This window comes from Erpetoichthys calabaricus, chromosome 6 (genome assembly GCF_900747795.2).
Source record: "Erpetoichthys calabaricus chromosome 6, fErpCal1.3, whole genome shotgun sequence".
Classification (NCBI taxonomy): Eukaryota; Metazoa; Chordata; class Cladistia; order Polypteriformes; family Polypteridae; genus Erpetoichthys; species Erpetoichthys calabaricus.
Window position 1 is genome coordinate 86,343,750 of NC_041399.2, and position 16,147 is coordinate 86,359,896.

The window sequence follows — 16,147 nt, forward strand, 5'->3', positions numbered from 1 at the left end:
AATATTTTACACATTTTTTACCATATGTCTGGTTCTATTTAACCAATACCTCTTTGCTTCATTAGAGAGGAATAATCAACATGCCATTTAAAACTACATTTTTTAAAACAACTGCATTGATATGCCAAACGTGATCCTAGGAAGAGTTAGCCATTGTGCTCATCAGTCTTATATTGTGTATCATGAATATTTAAGAGTCTTGATGGAAAGCTTAAGAAAGTCTCAGTAGAATGAGATGCATCCATCTACCACTACAAACACTAAATTAGCACACCATAATGGCACAAAAGCAACACAGTGGTACTAGGTTTCACTCAAGTCTTGTGAAAAGGTGAGCTAGGATTAACTGTGGACAGTGTACAGTTATGGAGGGCTACTTTACTTAAAGCTCTGCCAGCTTATAACGTTGGTTGGTGGCATCTACCGGCTCCAAATATTTCCCATTCTCGGTGTTTTATTCTCAATAGTCTTATACCATAGTCCAAAGATGAGGAGAAAAACACAACCTCTTCACACAAGATGAGTCTGACCAGACATCTCAGCATGCTGAACATTTGTAAGGCAATGAAGCTATCCAGATGTGTTTGTAAGAAATTTGTATTATAGCGGTATACAACAATGCATGGCATGTATTCAGTAATACTGTATAACAAAATGTCCTTTTGTAAATTGAAAGAAACATGTTAATTTATTGAAAATCGTACCTGCCAAGGCTCCTTATTGGAAAGAACCTTCATTTAGACAACCTCAAAAGGTGATAGACAGATACTTAATGGTACTTGTCACCATGATTTGAAAACCAGTGAAATCCTAAAAATGCACCTATGTGACAACCAAATAATTTTACATGGATCCAACTAAACTTCATTATCTTTTTTTTTTTTAAATGGATAACAGTCTGTCCATTTTCTAGTAGAAACACAATGTTCCCTTCCGGCCCAAAGCCATCTGGGCAGCGGCTATTCTGTCAAGCTGTAAAAACAAAGAAGGGCCATAGAACAGCATAGAACACAGACTTTATACATTAAAATGATATAAATAATGTTATACTTAAGGTACAAAATTTCTTTTTCATTTTTCCCTCTAACATTGTCCACCAAAACAATCTGACCTTGTTTACCAATATATAATTTAATAGTGCCTCTACTATATGTATTAATAAACAAACATGCACCTTTTGTAACAAGTCTGCAGCAACAGAACTTGCAGTAGCAAGAGTTAATGAGTGCAGGGACAGAAACATTGTTAACACTAGAATTACCAGAGTCTACGAAAAAACTCGTAAATCCGGCCCACCTTAAAAACCGTTCTCACCTCTCTTTTGTCTTCTAAATGTGCTGATTAAGACGAGCAGCAAGTAGCCGGCTATTCCATCCCCCACCGTCGCAGAACGTTCTCTAAGTTTTCCCAGCTCATGCCTTGTTTGATTATCTGGGAGTGACTGAACTGCTGGAGTTTTAGAACGGAAATAATAGATCGTTATTTGGAATACACGCATTTCATGTGTGTTCCGTTTCTATAGTAATCTGTGTAAACACATTGCTAAAACAGAAACATTTTCATATTTTAGTAATAAATGTTACAAAATGTAGGCATAAACTATAGAATGTGTGAAGCCTGAAGTCCAACCATCAAATAAACACTTTCACAAAAGGTTCAAAGCTACTACAACTCTTTACGTGGCTTAACGCTAAGATTTGCTGACTTGGACCACAGCAACCCTGCCATGCTACAGAGACGCGAGTTCGATTCCCAGCTTTGGAGAAAGTGTTTTTTTTTTTTTTCCCTCAAATGGACATAAAATTTATAAATTGGTATGCACTGTAAATCGTTAAGTTTAAAATGTCGATCGCGGTTATTTCTGTTGATTAATTCATGCTTTTTACTTAGAATCAGAACAGGAGCTTTTTCAGCTTATTCAGCTTGTGATCTGACTCAAACAGCGCCAATATAACTTCACACCCAACCTGACGCTGTTCGTTTTCAAATAATATTGCATTACTTTGACAATGTTTTCTGATTGGTACTATTCGCTGCATAAAATGATTTCTTCAAAATGTCACATATATTTGTCTCTTTCTTTTTTTAAAATGTGCATTGTAGCACGCAGCAACTGGCCACCTGCATGTTCTTGCGCACACTGAATAAGACAGCGCTATATGCAATCATCAGATTCAAATGTTAACAGTTATATAGCACGTAATGGAAATCAGCAGTTCTTAGCATTGCACCACGCAAGCTGTCATATCAACCGCCTACTGTAACTCGCTTTCTTTTTTCTTCGGTTTATAGTCTTGAATAAAAGTGCACTTGTTTTGTTATACTTTTACATCAACATATGTTCCTGTGTTTGAGCTACATGGGCATGCTCAAAAAATACGCGTGTAATGCCACAAAAAGTGCATGCAGACACTTCAGTTCGCAAGCATTGGTATGACAATGCAGTCACAAGTACATTGCAGAGCTTTAGCGCGTCTTTATGTGAAAACAGCAGTGTCAGATGGGGAGTGTCTGATGATTGCATATAGCGCTGAAGTGACTGCTCTTTACTATGCTTTCCTCTGCATGTCATGGAGTACAAAAGAAACAGCATACAGCAACATGTGGAGACTGGCAAGATTGTGGGAAAAAAAACATGTGGTCGTATGTATCGTGATAAACTGCAGAGCTATAGCGCGTCTTTATGTGATAACGGCAGTGTCAGGTGGGCTAGGGAAGGATCCTGAACGCGACAGAGAATGAAAAGTAAATTAAAAAAATAAATAAAGCTAACCTTTACAAATATCATAAATTATACCGGCTGTTACAGACTGAAATCAAATGTATCTTTTTATTCGAAAACAGTAAAAATAAGAACACTTCAAAAAAGGGAGTCATGCAGGATCAAACTCGTGACCTTCTGATTGCCAGTGAGTAACTGATACTGTTGCGCCACGGCGGCAGTTATAGTAAATGAGTGTCAATGTCGCACACTAAGGCGGCTTTTTTTGGCAGCGGCTTTTTTTTTTTTTTTACCTTTTGTTAAAGTGTTTCTTTGATATTTGGACTTCAGGCTTCATACATTATATAGTTTATGCCTACATTTTGTTACTAGAATATAAAAAAAGTTTCTGTTTTAACAATGTGTTTACACAGATTACTGTAGAAACGCAACACACATGAAATGCGTGTGTTCCAAATAACGATTTATTATTTCCACTCTAAAACTCCACTTCACTCCCAGATAATCAATCAAGACATGAGCTGGAAAAAGTTCGTTTACGTTCTAAGTCGGTGGGGGGATGGAATAGCCAGCTGTTTGCAGCTTGTCTTTATCAGTACATTTAGATGACTTCAGACGCTGGCGGAGAGGTGAGAATGGTTTTAAGAAGCAATTTAAGGTGGGCCGGATCTACGAGTTTTTTCGTAGGCTCTGGTAATTCTAGTGTTAAAGGAGTTAGACCCTGTGTGGATGTATGTGCTGGGTGTCTTGTCAGGACAAAACTGATAGGGGTAATAGAATTAAACAGAGAGAGAGAGAGAGAGAGAGATTCCTATTTAAAATCATTTAGATCATTCTAATTTCAAGATACCTTTTAATATTTTCAGGTATCGTTAAATCATTAAACATCACTAAATTTCTTGAGAGAGAGAGAGAGAGAGAGAGAGAGAGAGAGAGAGAGAGAGAGAGAGAGAGAGAGAGAGAGAGAGAGAGAGAGATTCCTATTTAAAATCATTTAGATCATTCAAGATACCTTTTAATATTTTCAGGTATCGTTAAATCATTAAACATCACTAAATTTCTTGAGAGAGAGAGAGAGAGAGAGAGAGAGAGATTCCTATTTAAAATCATTTAGATCATTCAAGATACCTTTTAATATTTTCAGGTATCGTTAAATCATTAAACATCACTAAATTTCTTTAGGTCACCCAAATCTTAACCAGTCTTTGAGTAAACAATCTAGCAGAGGAAAAGAGAGATATATAGTAAAAGAATGACTTGAAAATGGCACAATGAAAGCACTAACAATCTATAGTAATTAATGTAAAATGATAGTAAGATCTATAACAAACAAGGATTTACATATTGTTAAACAATTCACGAAGGCCCATGTGATAGATTTTTTTACACTATCCTTGGACAACCATGGCCGCAAAAATGACTTTCAATCAAAACACAAAAGCTACCAAACAAGAAAAAAAAAAATAGCAACATGTCTGTCTGTCTCAGGAAGGCAAGTGTTTTTAATTCGAATTCCAATAGTATTTTAAATTGTTTGTTATTCTTTAATTATTCTTATTTTGACTTTTTTTTCCCCTGAGGATACATTATGGAGTATGATCGCTGTCAAAAATAACTCATAATGATTTAAGTCAAATTTACATTTCACACGTGTCAATTACTCTTGTTGCGCTTCTGAAAGTTACACTTGCTTCTCGGGCATGAACAAACTGTCAAAAATACATCATTGGACACACAAGACATTTGCTATCGAGGAAGAAACAACCGATTTTTGTTACTTCGCATGTGCCACAAAGGTAGAATACTGGAGTTATTTCTGGCAGCAATCGTACTTCATACTTAGCCCCCTTACGGTGGCCATGGCTCCAAAGGGCAAAACGCAAAAAACAAAATAAAACCAACACAATGAAATTAACTTAACAATGACAACATGGGCGGCACGGTGGCGCAGTGGGTAGCGCTGCTGCCTCGCAGTTGGGAGATCTTGGGGACCTGGGTTCGCTTCCCGGGTCCTCCCTGCGTGGAGTTTGCATGTTCTCCCCGTGTCTGCGTGGGTTTCCTCCGGGCGCTCCGGTTTCCTCCCACAGTCCAAAGACATGCAGGTTAGGTGGATTGGCGATTCTACATTGGCCCTAGTGTGTGTGTGGGTGTGTTTGTGTGTGTCCTGCGGTGGGTTGGCACCCTGCCCAGGATTGGTTCCCTGCCTTGTGCCCTGTGTTGGCTGGGATTGGCTCCAGCAGACCCCCCGTGACCCTGTGTTCGGATTCAGCGGGTTGGAAAATGGATGGATGGATGACAACATGTAATTAATAATAAAAAGTGAGAGGATGAAATTAACGGTGGTGCAATTAAAACTTCACGCAATGTCTTAGCAGAGTGTGAAGATGTGTGATGTTGCAGAATGTTCCCAACCTTCAGATTTCGGCACTCTTGATCACAGATTTGGGGTTGGGGTGGGAGGCACGGAATTATGACCCCAAACCCCACCCGGAGTATATGAATTTACACAAAACAGATGTAAAGATCGGGGTTTTGTACAATATAAACTTCTGACGGCACTGCTTTTATAAGTGTTTTTTTTTTTTTTTTTTTTAACATTCACGATTTTGCAATGTTAAATGACTGAGTGTGGAGAATGTTACACCCTTATAATGGAGGAATGGACAAAAATAAACATATTATAAAAAAAAAAAATCAAAAACTGTGAAATATGACAATACATACATAATAACATTAAATATGGGAGTTTGCATGTTCTCCCTTTGTCTGCGGGGGTTTTCTCCCACGGTGCAAAGACATGCAGGTGATGCTTTTCTATACACGCCCTGAGGTGGATTGGTGCCCTGTGCTGGCTGGGATAGGCTCTGGCGGACTGTTTAGGATTAAGCAGGTTTGAAAATGACTGACTGACATAAAGGAATAAGGAACAAGAGGCATACCTCCTGACACATTTAATTATTTATGCTTGCATTTCATGTTGTTATTATTTATTTAGTGTCTCATTTGATAATACTTTTATTTATTTTCGTTTAATTTATTTATTTGTGTATTTATCCATGTATTCATCCAATTTCAAAACCCACTTTATCCTGAGCAGAGGCAGAGTCACAGGGAAGCTGTAAGGGAAGCATAAAGCTATCTTCTTTTCTTTTGTCTGTGCCAATTAAATTATCACATAAATATCATTTGTAGTGTGCCAACTTTGCCAGTCAGTATGACCCCATGTAACCATGTTGGGATAAGAAAAACTCAACTGAAATTTTAAAAAGGCATCATCTACGTTATTAAAATTAGTGTTGTCCAGTGCAATTTAACCATCTGCAATGGCAACTAAGCATCACAGTGAAAACTATTCATTGGATATGGGCAAGTTTGCCAGCCAATTTGACCCATGAACTCACTTTGGGCCAGGCAAATCTCAAGTGCAACATAAAAAAGGAATCTTGTTACAAAGCTATGAAAATAAGGGTGGAAAAATGCTGCACAACTCTCTACAGCACCTGTTAAACATCAAAGTTAATCCTAGTCATTAAAATGGGAATGTGACAAATTTGCCAGTCAATTTGAGACAGGTAGTCACATTGGTCTATATAAAACTCAACTACAACATAACAAAGGCATCTGCATTTTCTCAAAACTGTGACAACTAGGGTGGTCCAACACCATTTAACCTTTTACAATGCCCATTAAACATCAGTTAATTTCCTTCATTGCCAAGTTTGCCAGTCAGTGTGACTCATGAAACAACACTGAGACAGCAAAACTCAACTGCACTTTACCAAAAGTATTCAGTTTTCTCAGAAAATTAGAGTGCGTCAACGGCATACAACCCTGTAAAATGCCAGTTGAGTATCACATTGAAATCTTTTCATTAGATCTTTTCATTAGATATACAGTATGGAAATATGAGAAATTTGCCAGTCCATTTGACCCATGTACCCAAAGTTCAACTGCAACTTAACAAAGGCATTTTTCTTTTCTCAAAACCAGTGTGGCCCAATGCCATCTAACCCTCTGCAGTGCCCATTAAACATTTAATTCCATTCACTAAATATGAGAATGTAACTTTGCCCGTCAATTTGACCCAAGTACCCAACTCATATATAACAAAGGCATCTGTCTTGTCATAAATCCGTGAAAATGAGGGCTACCCAACATCACCTAACGCTTTACTGTGCCCATTAAACATCAGAGTACATCTTACTCATTGTAATCAGAATATAAGTTTAATATGTCACTGTGCTCTGTGCAAATATTTTAAATCTGCATTTCTTTTTTTCTCACATGTACAGCTAACACAAAGCCAGATTTAGCCCAGCATTTAGAATTGCTAGGCAAGCATTTGAAGACCAGACAAGTTAAGGACAACTGCAAAATGGGCATTGTACTATTTCTATGTGTCAAGTCGGCATGACATTGGATCTTCTTTTCCTTGTTTGGAATGGCATGATTTACCCAAGTGGGACCCTGCACATGGAGAAAGAGTATAAACCCTTGGAACATTACACGACACACCTTTGAAGCCGACGGACGGATAGGAGATACCGTCATCCTATCCAGAATATCCTTCCAACGCAGCGACGAAAATGGCAGACTGTATACATTGGGCACATATTTCGGTGATGGTCTTGTCATGGCTTCCTGATCTTTTATGCCGTGTCAACCATCATTAAAGAAAGAGAACTTATTTCTCCTATGTGATTTCTTACCGCTGTATCACTAAGGGATGGGTATTGCCTTTTTATATTATATCTATATAGTTCCGGGTTATGTAACATGCCGCAATTACAAAATAACTTATTCCAACAAAGGAGCCAACGCCCCCTGGTGGATACACTCATTAGATATGACAGTGTGCCAAGTTTGTCATTCAGCTGGGAAAAAACTAAGCTTCCCTTTAATAAAAGCGCCTGTCTTGTCACAAAACTTTGAAAATTAAATTGGTCCAATTTGATGTAACTCCTTTGTATGCGATCAGGTAGAGAATGTGGAAAACTGATTTATTTTTTAAAATAAAGTGCCCATTTTAGTGACACATTAATAGCTTTTCATACTGCAGAATATTATGATTGGCTCTTAACAATGAATAAACAACTGCTTTACACAAGTTGTGTAAATAAGAAACTGTCTGGAAACGAATAACTTTAGGCTCACATGAAACGGTCACATTCTCCCTATATCTCCAGGGGCTTTATACCACACCTCCCGAAGACTTGCAGGTGAAGTAAATAGAGGGTCCAATGGCGCACCCCCATGATGGATCAGTGTCACAGTCAGGGCTGATTGCCCATGGATATTCTCTAAAAACTGCTAGGGAAAACTCTGGTCCCCGAGTTAGATCACAAAAACTCAACAGTGAGGCGGCAATTGAAACGACAACCAAATCTTTAGTCTGTATATATGGAGAAGGGTCGCTGTCAAAAGTACCTCCATCATTCCCCCTTTCTGGCACATGCGTACTTTAGTAACAAAAATCGATTGTTTCTTCTTCGATAGAGAATGCCTCATGCGTCCAGTGACATATTTTTGACAGTTTGTTCACACTTGAGGATTGTACTTGGAATTTTCAGAAGCAAGTGAACTTTCAGAAACACAAGCGTATTTTTAGAAGCGTAATTTTCAGAAGCGCAAGCGTAACTGACATGTGTGAAATGTAAAAATTTGACTTAAATTATTACGAGTTATTTTTGACAGCGATCTTACTCCAAGTTATTTTTGACAGTGTTATTACTCCATAATACATCTTCTACATAGATAAAAATCTACAGGTTTAAATTGTGGATCTAATAGTTATCATAGCTATGCTACATAATAAATAAACCTGTTAGTTAGTGTCTAAGAAATGTCAACACACTTTGTGTGTAATTTCAGATTAAAAAACAACAATTGCTACAAATATATACATATTGCTCCTCTTTCCCATAATGTACAAGGCAGATGACTGCTGAAAAACTATCCCAAAAGCATCAAGCTGAAGGTAGGAACCAACCCTGTATAAAGATTTTATTCTAACAAGTGAGTACAATCACAGATTATATTTTAACTTACTCTCATGCATGCACCAATTAACATCTGAATATACATGGGATTGTAAATAATCTTAACATGCATGTTTTTATGTGAAAATAGAACATGATTACCTGTAGAAGCATGAGCAAATTCCACAGGCACAGTTTGTATAAATTAGAAGGGGCATGCAGCTTCAGAAAAAAAAAAAACAAAGCATATTGAGGTGCCCATATGCGATATTTATGCATGGTTCTGAATAAATGCTTTGGGTAAAGATGACTCACCTCTCCATAATCTGCAGTAAACACCACCAGTCCTCCTGTACAGGTAGAAACAGTGCAGGGAATATGCACATCATTTTCTTTTAGCCAAACTCGTGCTCCCTATATAAAGGAATAAAAAATAAAACTGTAATGTAATTAAATAACATTAAATATTACATTAAATTTAAGTTCACTCAAATTACAGTTCTACATTAAACAGTGAGCATCCAAATTCAATGTACAGTGAAGTGTTGTTCCAAAGTTTTTTCAAAAAAGACACAACAATAGCTTTTTTTCATGCTGTCTAATCAGAGTCATTAAAATTACTTCAGCTGCTGCAACAACAGAAAAAATGACACATTACAAGGTCACCTGCTTAAAAAAATGCACTGCACTTTATAAAAAAAAAAAAAAAACCAAACATAAAGTAAAACTGTCCAGTTATTATTAAAAAGTATACCATTCAAATTAATATCTGTATCTTCCTAACAGGAGTTTTACTTTTCATAGCCATTTACATTTACTTATTTGGCTGATGCCTTTATCCAAGGCAACTTACAACATTTATGATACAATTGGTTACAGTTTTTTTTAGTTTTCCAATTGGAGCATAGTCTGGTCAAGTGACATGCCCATGGTCACAGTGTCAGTGGTGGGTTTGAAGTCCAAAGCCTTAACCACTACACCACACTGCTTGCCTTGTACCTTGTTTTTCACCTTCTTCCTTTAAGAACTCAACAAGAACACTATATAAACAAAGGAAAGAAAATCGTAAAAACAAAGGAGAAAAATCATAAAATTTTAAATAGTTCAGAATCTAATAATGAACAATTTTTTTACATAGATTTTGATTTTTCTCATCTAGTCAAGACACTGAATATAACTCAACAGTTTGGTAAAACTTTCACTCAGATTATACAATGAAATTTAACAGCAGTGTCATTTTCATCCACCAACACCACAGGAGGTCACAGATCACATCATTAAAAAAAAAATGAGAAAACATACCTTTATTTTACAAATGCAACTGAATAGAATCTGAAGTGCTGTTCTTATAAGGCAACTTCTAGCATTGAGTTTTGAATGCATGCAGTTTTAAAGTCATCGCAAACACACAATATTTTATAAAATACATTTAAGATGGAGAATACAGCATTCATCAGAAAGTAACCAACATTTTATTATTACAAGAATACATAACTGGAAAATATGCATAGTACAAAAAGATATACTTGGATGCAGTATGAATAAAGTTAGACATATCAGCTTACTACTGACATCATTAGTACCATTTCAAACATAGCTACTTTTAGTTGAATGTAGAAACTACTCAAAACCCTCATGTCACACTTCAATTACATGGATTTTGGAGTATACAAAAAGGGATTTTTTTTTTTTTTTTTTTTTTTTTTTTAGAAATATAGAAAATACAGCTGGAACAAAATTAGCACAAATTCACTTATATATTAAGCATGAGTCATTAGATGTTTATTTACTTTTTTCGTGTAGTACTAAACATCAAGACAGTGAAGAAAAACATGAAATATATGTTAGCTAAACTTCTACAGCACTCCTACTATCCACCCCTACAGTTTTACTCTATTTTTAATAATCACTACTCTGTAACTAGTATAATTTTTAGATTTCATTTTAATTCATGAATCAATTTGTGTCAAATCAATAGATAGAAAACGTTTCTGTCGATCTCTAATTTGCTTCATGCTTTACCAAAACAGTGTCACTGTACTCAGCTTGTGAGCAACATTTTAGGTTGGTTTCTAGGATATAAAGCCTTTAAAAAAGGGCTATGGCCCTATGTCAGAGGTCTCCAACACGTCGCTCGCAAGCTACCGGTAGCTCGCAACCCCTTTCCAAGGAGCTCACCAAGGGTTAAGAATCCTACGTACATTTGAAAACTTGATTAGTCAAATTAGGGGTGGGCGATCTTTCCAAAAAAATCATATCACGATCCACAATCTGAATTGAAATCTATCTTTTAAATGTGGCATACACTTGAGAATATCCAGACTCAAACTCATCAAAACCTAAGTAACGCTTTATTTTAAATATCAAACAAAGTTGAATTCAATTGTTCTCTCATTCACTAGCTAAGCGGAGTTAAGGAACACGCCCCTAAGCTGGCGAGTGAGTGAGGAAGGCCCCTCCCCTCGGCCCGCTGCCTTTTTTTCCAGATTTGCACAAATAAATCGGTACCGCAAGCGAAACATGACACATAGAGAAATGAGAGAAGTCGCAAAATCAACCGGAATGTTCAAGCAAATTCGATCTAAATATGTTAAGTAGTCCTCTCGTGAAAAGCGGACTGACAGACATTGGATTTTATATATTACATATTAGTAAACCTTCAAAATAATGTGGTTAAAGTCTCAACAGCATTCTTAGCATTTCTGGAGTTTAGTAGGGCCAGGTAACTATAAGAATGTTCACCAAGCACTTCTGAAAATGTCTGCTTTGTTTGGGTCTACATACCTCTGTGAGTAGGCCTTTTCTGACATGAATGTCATGAAATCAAAGTTCATTTCTGTTAATGTGTTAGTTGAGCTTTGCGTTTTTGAAGCCGAGACATTTTTTCTTCCGGGGTTTCAGAAGCGCGTTGTATGCGCTGACGTGTATTGTTTTTTTTTCATGCGGGTTCGTGTGTTTGGTCCCGTCACTTGAGCCGTATCGTTTTGTACCTGTGATCGTGAATTCATTACTTGTTTGTTCTGCAGCGTTAGATATATGGATAAGTAATAAGGAGGATCGCACTCACTGTTAATATGGAACCTTTTCTGTGGTTAAACGGTTAATAGCGGATCAGTATAATGAGATCGACCTATGCTGCCTAATTTGAATGTGTTCAGATGATGTATGTTTAATACGGACGGTTCGTTTAGTAATGGGCAGGGTTGCCACCCGTCCTGTAAAATACGGAATCGTCCCGTATTTGAGAATGAAATTGCGCGTCCCGTTTTGAATCAATACGGGACGAGTTTTGTCCCGTATTTTTTTTATCATTTTTTTTAAAGCAGCGTCTCATGCAAATCATCCCACACGCATTTTATGAAGATGCCTCCTTTCCTACTTTTGATTGGGTAATACTTGATGTCATCGTTATTTTGATTGGTCATTTTAACTGTCCAGTGAGGAGGGCGGGTCTTTTAAGTAGAGTCTGCAAAGTGTTGGCACTGGGATGTGGCCCCCGCTGCAGTATGCGTCCCTTATGTTTTTGTATTAAAAGTGATAACCCTAGTGGGGCTTTGTGTCTCATTTCTTATTTATGTTAGTGTAGTTGTGGGTCCGAATCCTCCTTTTTGTGTATGTTTCGTGTGCTATGTCCGTAGTCTGTCCCGTTTAGTGTCCTATGGGTTTGTGTGGCGCTCGCGTCTGACCTCTTTTTTTTTTTTGTGTGCTAGGGGCGCGTTGCCTCACTTTTTTATCTTTGTTAGTGGAGGGGGTGTTTGTTTGTAGTGGGTCTGAATCCTCTTCTTTGTGTGCGTAGCGTTTCGTGTGCTATGTGGCGCTTGCGTCTGACTCCTTTCTTTTTGGTGTTCTAGGGGCGCGTCGCCTCATTTCTTATTGCAGTTACTGCAGGAGGGCTTTGTGTGTCGTGGGTCTCAATTCTGTTCTTTGTGTGTGTTCCGTTTCAAGTGCCATGGGCTTCGTGCACACAGCGCCGGCGTCTGATTCCTTTTTTCTGTGTGCTATGGGCGCCTCATTTCTAATTTTACGTTGCTTCCCATGGGTGCGGCGCTGTGTGCGTCGCCGGCGTTTCACTCCTTTTTTCTGTGCTGACTCCTTTTTTCTGTGGTCGCGGCGCCTCATTTCTTTGACTCCTTTTTTCTGTGCTCACTCCTTTTTTCTGTGGTCGTGGCCGCCTCTCGCGGCGCCTCATTTCTTGGGGTGCCTGCGCAGTACGTCTTTTTGCGGCTACGGCCCATGGCCGGATGTCCCTGCATCCATCCGGTTTACCATTCTCGGTTAGTAATGTGGATAGTCCATTATCCAAGAGGATATAACAGGAGAAAGTTGGACTTGCTACATTCAGTGCATTTCATTAAACAGCTATCCTGTTAATATTTATTCTGTTCAGTATGCCCTGCATAAATAGTAAGCATTCCTAATGTAACATTTTCACTAGTATTGCTTTCCATGGAAACAAAAAGCAAATGCACTAATTGAAAGGTAATTAACTATGTCAGCTATAAAAATTTCTAATGGCAACATTTTCCATCTCCAAGCAGTTTAGTTAATAAATTGTTCTTCTAACACAACCTTTGACCATGTGCTCAGAACCAAAACTGTTTGCTCTTTGAAGCTCAAACAGTGTAATAGTAAAACCTTCACTAATTAACTTCCCAATTCTGTATTACAAAAATCCCACAATTAAGAAATGAGGGATATGGCATTACCCTGGTCACCAAATCATAAACCACAGTGACCAGATACTAACTTAAGAAATATGTTTATCTACAGTCTGGAACAAATTAAATGATTTAAGTCCTTGGAATGAAAAGTATAATTCGAATCCTAACCAAGGGCAACTTGATTGATTTTATCCTCTATTGTGCCTTTTTCATTGAAAGCTATTTTTAAACCAATGTAAAGTGCCATGCAAAAGTTTGGACGCTGTTAGCTAAGCAACTAAAAGATTACTTGATTTCCAAAAGGCATAGAGTTAAAGGTGACATATTTCTTTAATATTGTAATCAAGACTTTTTAGACTTTTTTTTATATCCATCATTTACAATTTCAAAATAACAAAAATGTAAAAGGGCCCAGTAGTTAGTAACAGCCCCTTCAGCAAGTGTTGCAGAACTCAGTGAACTCTTCTTGTAGCCTGCTAGGAGTATATGGATTTTGGCCTATTTTTCCATGTAACTCCTGTGAAATTCCTGGGCCATCTTGCATGCACTGCCCTTCTGAGGTCTATCTACATATTTTCAATGATGTTTAGGTCAGGCCAAAACCATTAATTTACACCTCCTGAGATAGTCCACTGTGGATTTCTAGGGTGTGTTTCAGATCATTATTCTGGTGCAGAAGCCATCCTCTTCACATCTTCAGCTTTTGTTTAAACAAAATGTGTGATGTTTGCTTTCAGGATCTGCTGGTATTTTATTGAATCTATTCTTCCTTCTATCAGAGGAATGTTTAACGTACTACTGGCTATAACACAAGCCCCAAGCAAGATCAATCCACCCCCATGCTTAATAAATGGAGAGGAATTCTGTTCATGTATTTCTGTGCCCTTTTTCTCCAAACATACCTTTGCACACTGTGACCAAAAAATTCAGTTTTGACATCAATCTACTGAACTTGCTAGCAAAGTATCAGGCTTGTTTTGATGTTCATTTTCAAACTTCTGACACAGAATTTTGTGCTAAGGAGGCAGGAATGGTTTTCTTGTTACGACTTCCATGAAGGTACATACTTGTGCAGTTGTTGCTGCACAGCAGAGTCTGCTAAATCTTCCTGAAGGTCTTCTGCAGTCAAACAGTCATTATGATTTGCCTTTTTAGCAATCCTACGAGAAATTCTCTCTTAACAGTTTCCTTGATCTTTCAGACCTCAACTTGACCTCCATTATTCATGTTAACTGTCATTTTTTAAATACATTACAAGCAGAGGACAAGGCTACCTGAAAACACTTTGTTATCTTCCCTTCTCCTGCTCTGTGGTCATCAAATATTTATTTTATTTCTGCTAGGCACCGGCTTAGAGGAGCCCATGACTATCAATTATTGGGGCAATGTTTGATTCAGAGTATTTATACAGCTTCAGAATTTGCATCACCTAGCCTTTCCTAACAATGACTGAACAAGCCATAGCCCTCACAAGCTAATCAGGGTCTGAGACCTTTGGAATTAGTTATCTTGTACCTCAAACCTATATTTTGGTGCTCATGCTTTTGCATGTTGCTCCTTTCCACTGTACAATTGTACAAAGCAAATATAATACACTAATCTTGCTTAAAATGCTGAAAAGAAAGTTTCACCCTTAACTTTAGGCCTTTCAGAGATCAGCTTATCTTCTACCAACTTGAGTATTCACAGTAACAGAAATTTCAACTAGAGGTTCCCAGATTTTACATGCCACTATATAACAGGTAATTTAACTAGAAAAAGAAGATAAAAATGTTTAATCATTCATATTTTATATAAAACTAAGGGGCATCCACCCCCCAGGGGCTCCCCCCCCCGCCCCCCCCGTTTTTCCTACGCGACAGCCACTTCGTGTCACTGCCACTTGCCTTGTGAAGGGGGGGGGGGGGTTTGAACGCATGCTAAGAAGATGCAGTAGGATCAGCTGCTGGCTTTTTGTTTTCTGCTGCCAAGCTGTGTGTTCTGCTTGTCACAATCATTTAAAAGCCTGTACAGCAGCTGCCCTTTTGTCTCACTGCCTTGTCTTGCAGGACGTTAAAGTCTTCCGAGAAAATCACAAGGGAAGGACATCAGTGTGACCACATGAGTCGAGGCCGGCATGAAGAGAGGTACATAAGATGGACATGCAGAGGAACCATAAGTGTGTTAAAGATCCCAGAGTGAAAGTGAAACTTAAGGAAGTGGCCTAAAGAGGAGTCACATGTACATACACATACTGGCAGGTAAACACACACATGTGCCAAGAGACAAATAAGGCACACTTCTGCCTAAAATTAGGCAGCATGGAAAGAAAGTGGCAGTGGCATCACTGATTGGGTTATGCCAGGCCAGCATTAGTGAATGGAGAGGTGAAGAGGCCCTATATATAAAACAGAGGTGTCCAGTAGGGTTGTCTTTTGACTAAATGGCATTTGACAGAGCAACTTACAGTAGGTACAGTAGCTATTGAGTATTCATTTGTGTACAGAGAATATTTCATAATGAGATTTTTCTGTATTTTGTGCTTGTGCTACATTTTCACTTTTGCATGGATGACTTGTTATTTTTGTCCTCTTGATGTCTGTCTTGTTGAAGGACAAGTAAGCCCGCAATTCGCCAGCGAATCGGAAATCCAAGAATGGCAATCAGTTTCTGCGTGATGAAATATCATGGAGGGTATATGCGGTGGTGTGGGCGGTCGCGTCCAGGCGGCTGTACAACCTGGCGTGCACGCTTTACCTCAGGTTTAGTTCACAGGTCGTAGGCATGGCAACGTTTCCATTTAATTC

General features: G+C 38.1%; 1 protein-coding gene across 1 annotated transcript in view; it reads right to left on the reverse strand.

The window, feature by feature from the left end:
- The window catches only part of myo10 (myosin X), a 442,319-nt gene that overhangs the window by 256,105 nt on the left and 170,067 nt on the right, over positions 1 to 16,147 (reverse strand). The window contains exon 2 of the mRNA XM_051928931.1: positions 9,016 to 9,114. Within this exon, the coding sequence (XP_051784891.1) occupies positions 9,016 to 9,114 (99 nt within the window). The remainder of the gene's footprint in view (positions 1 to 9,015; positions 9,115 to 16,147) is intronic.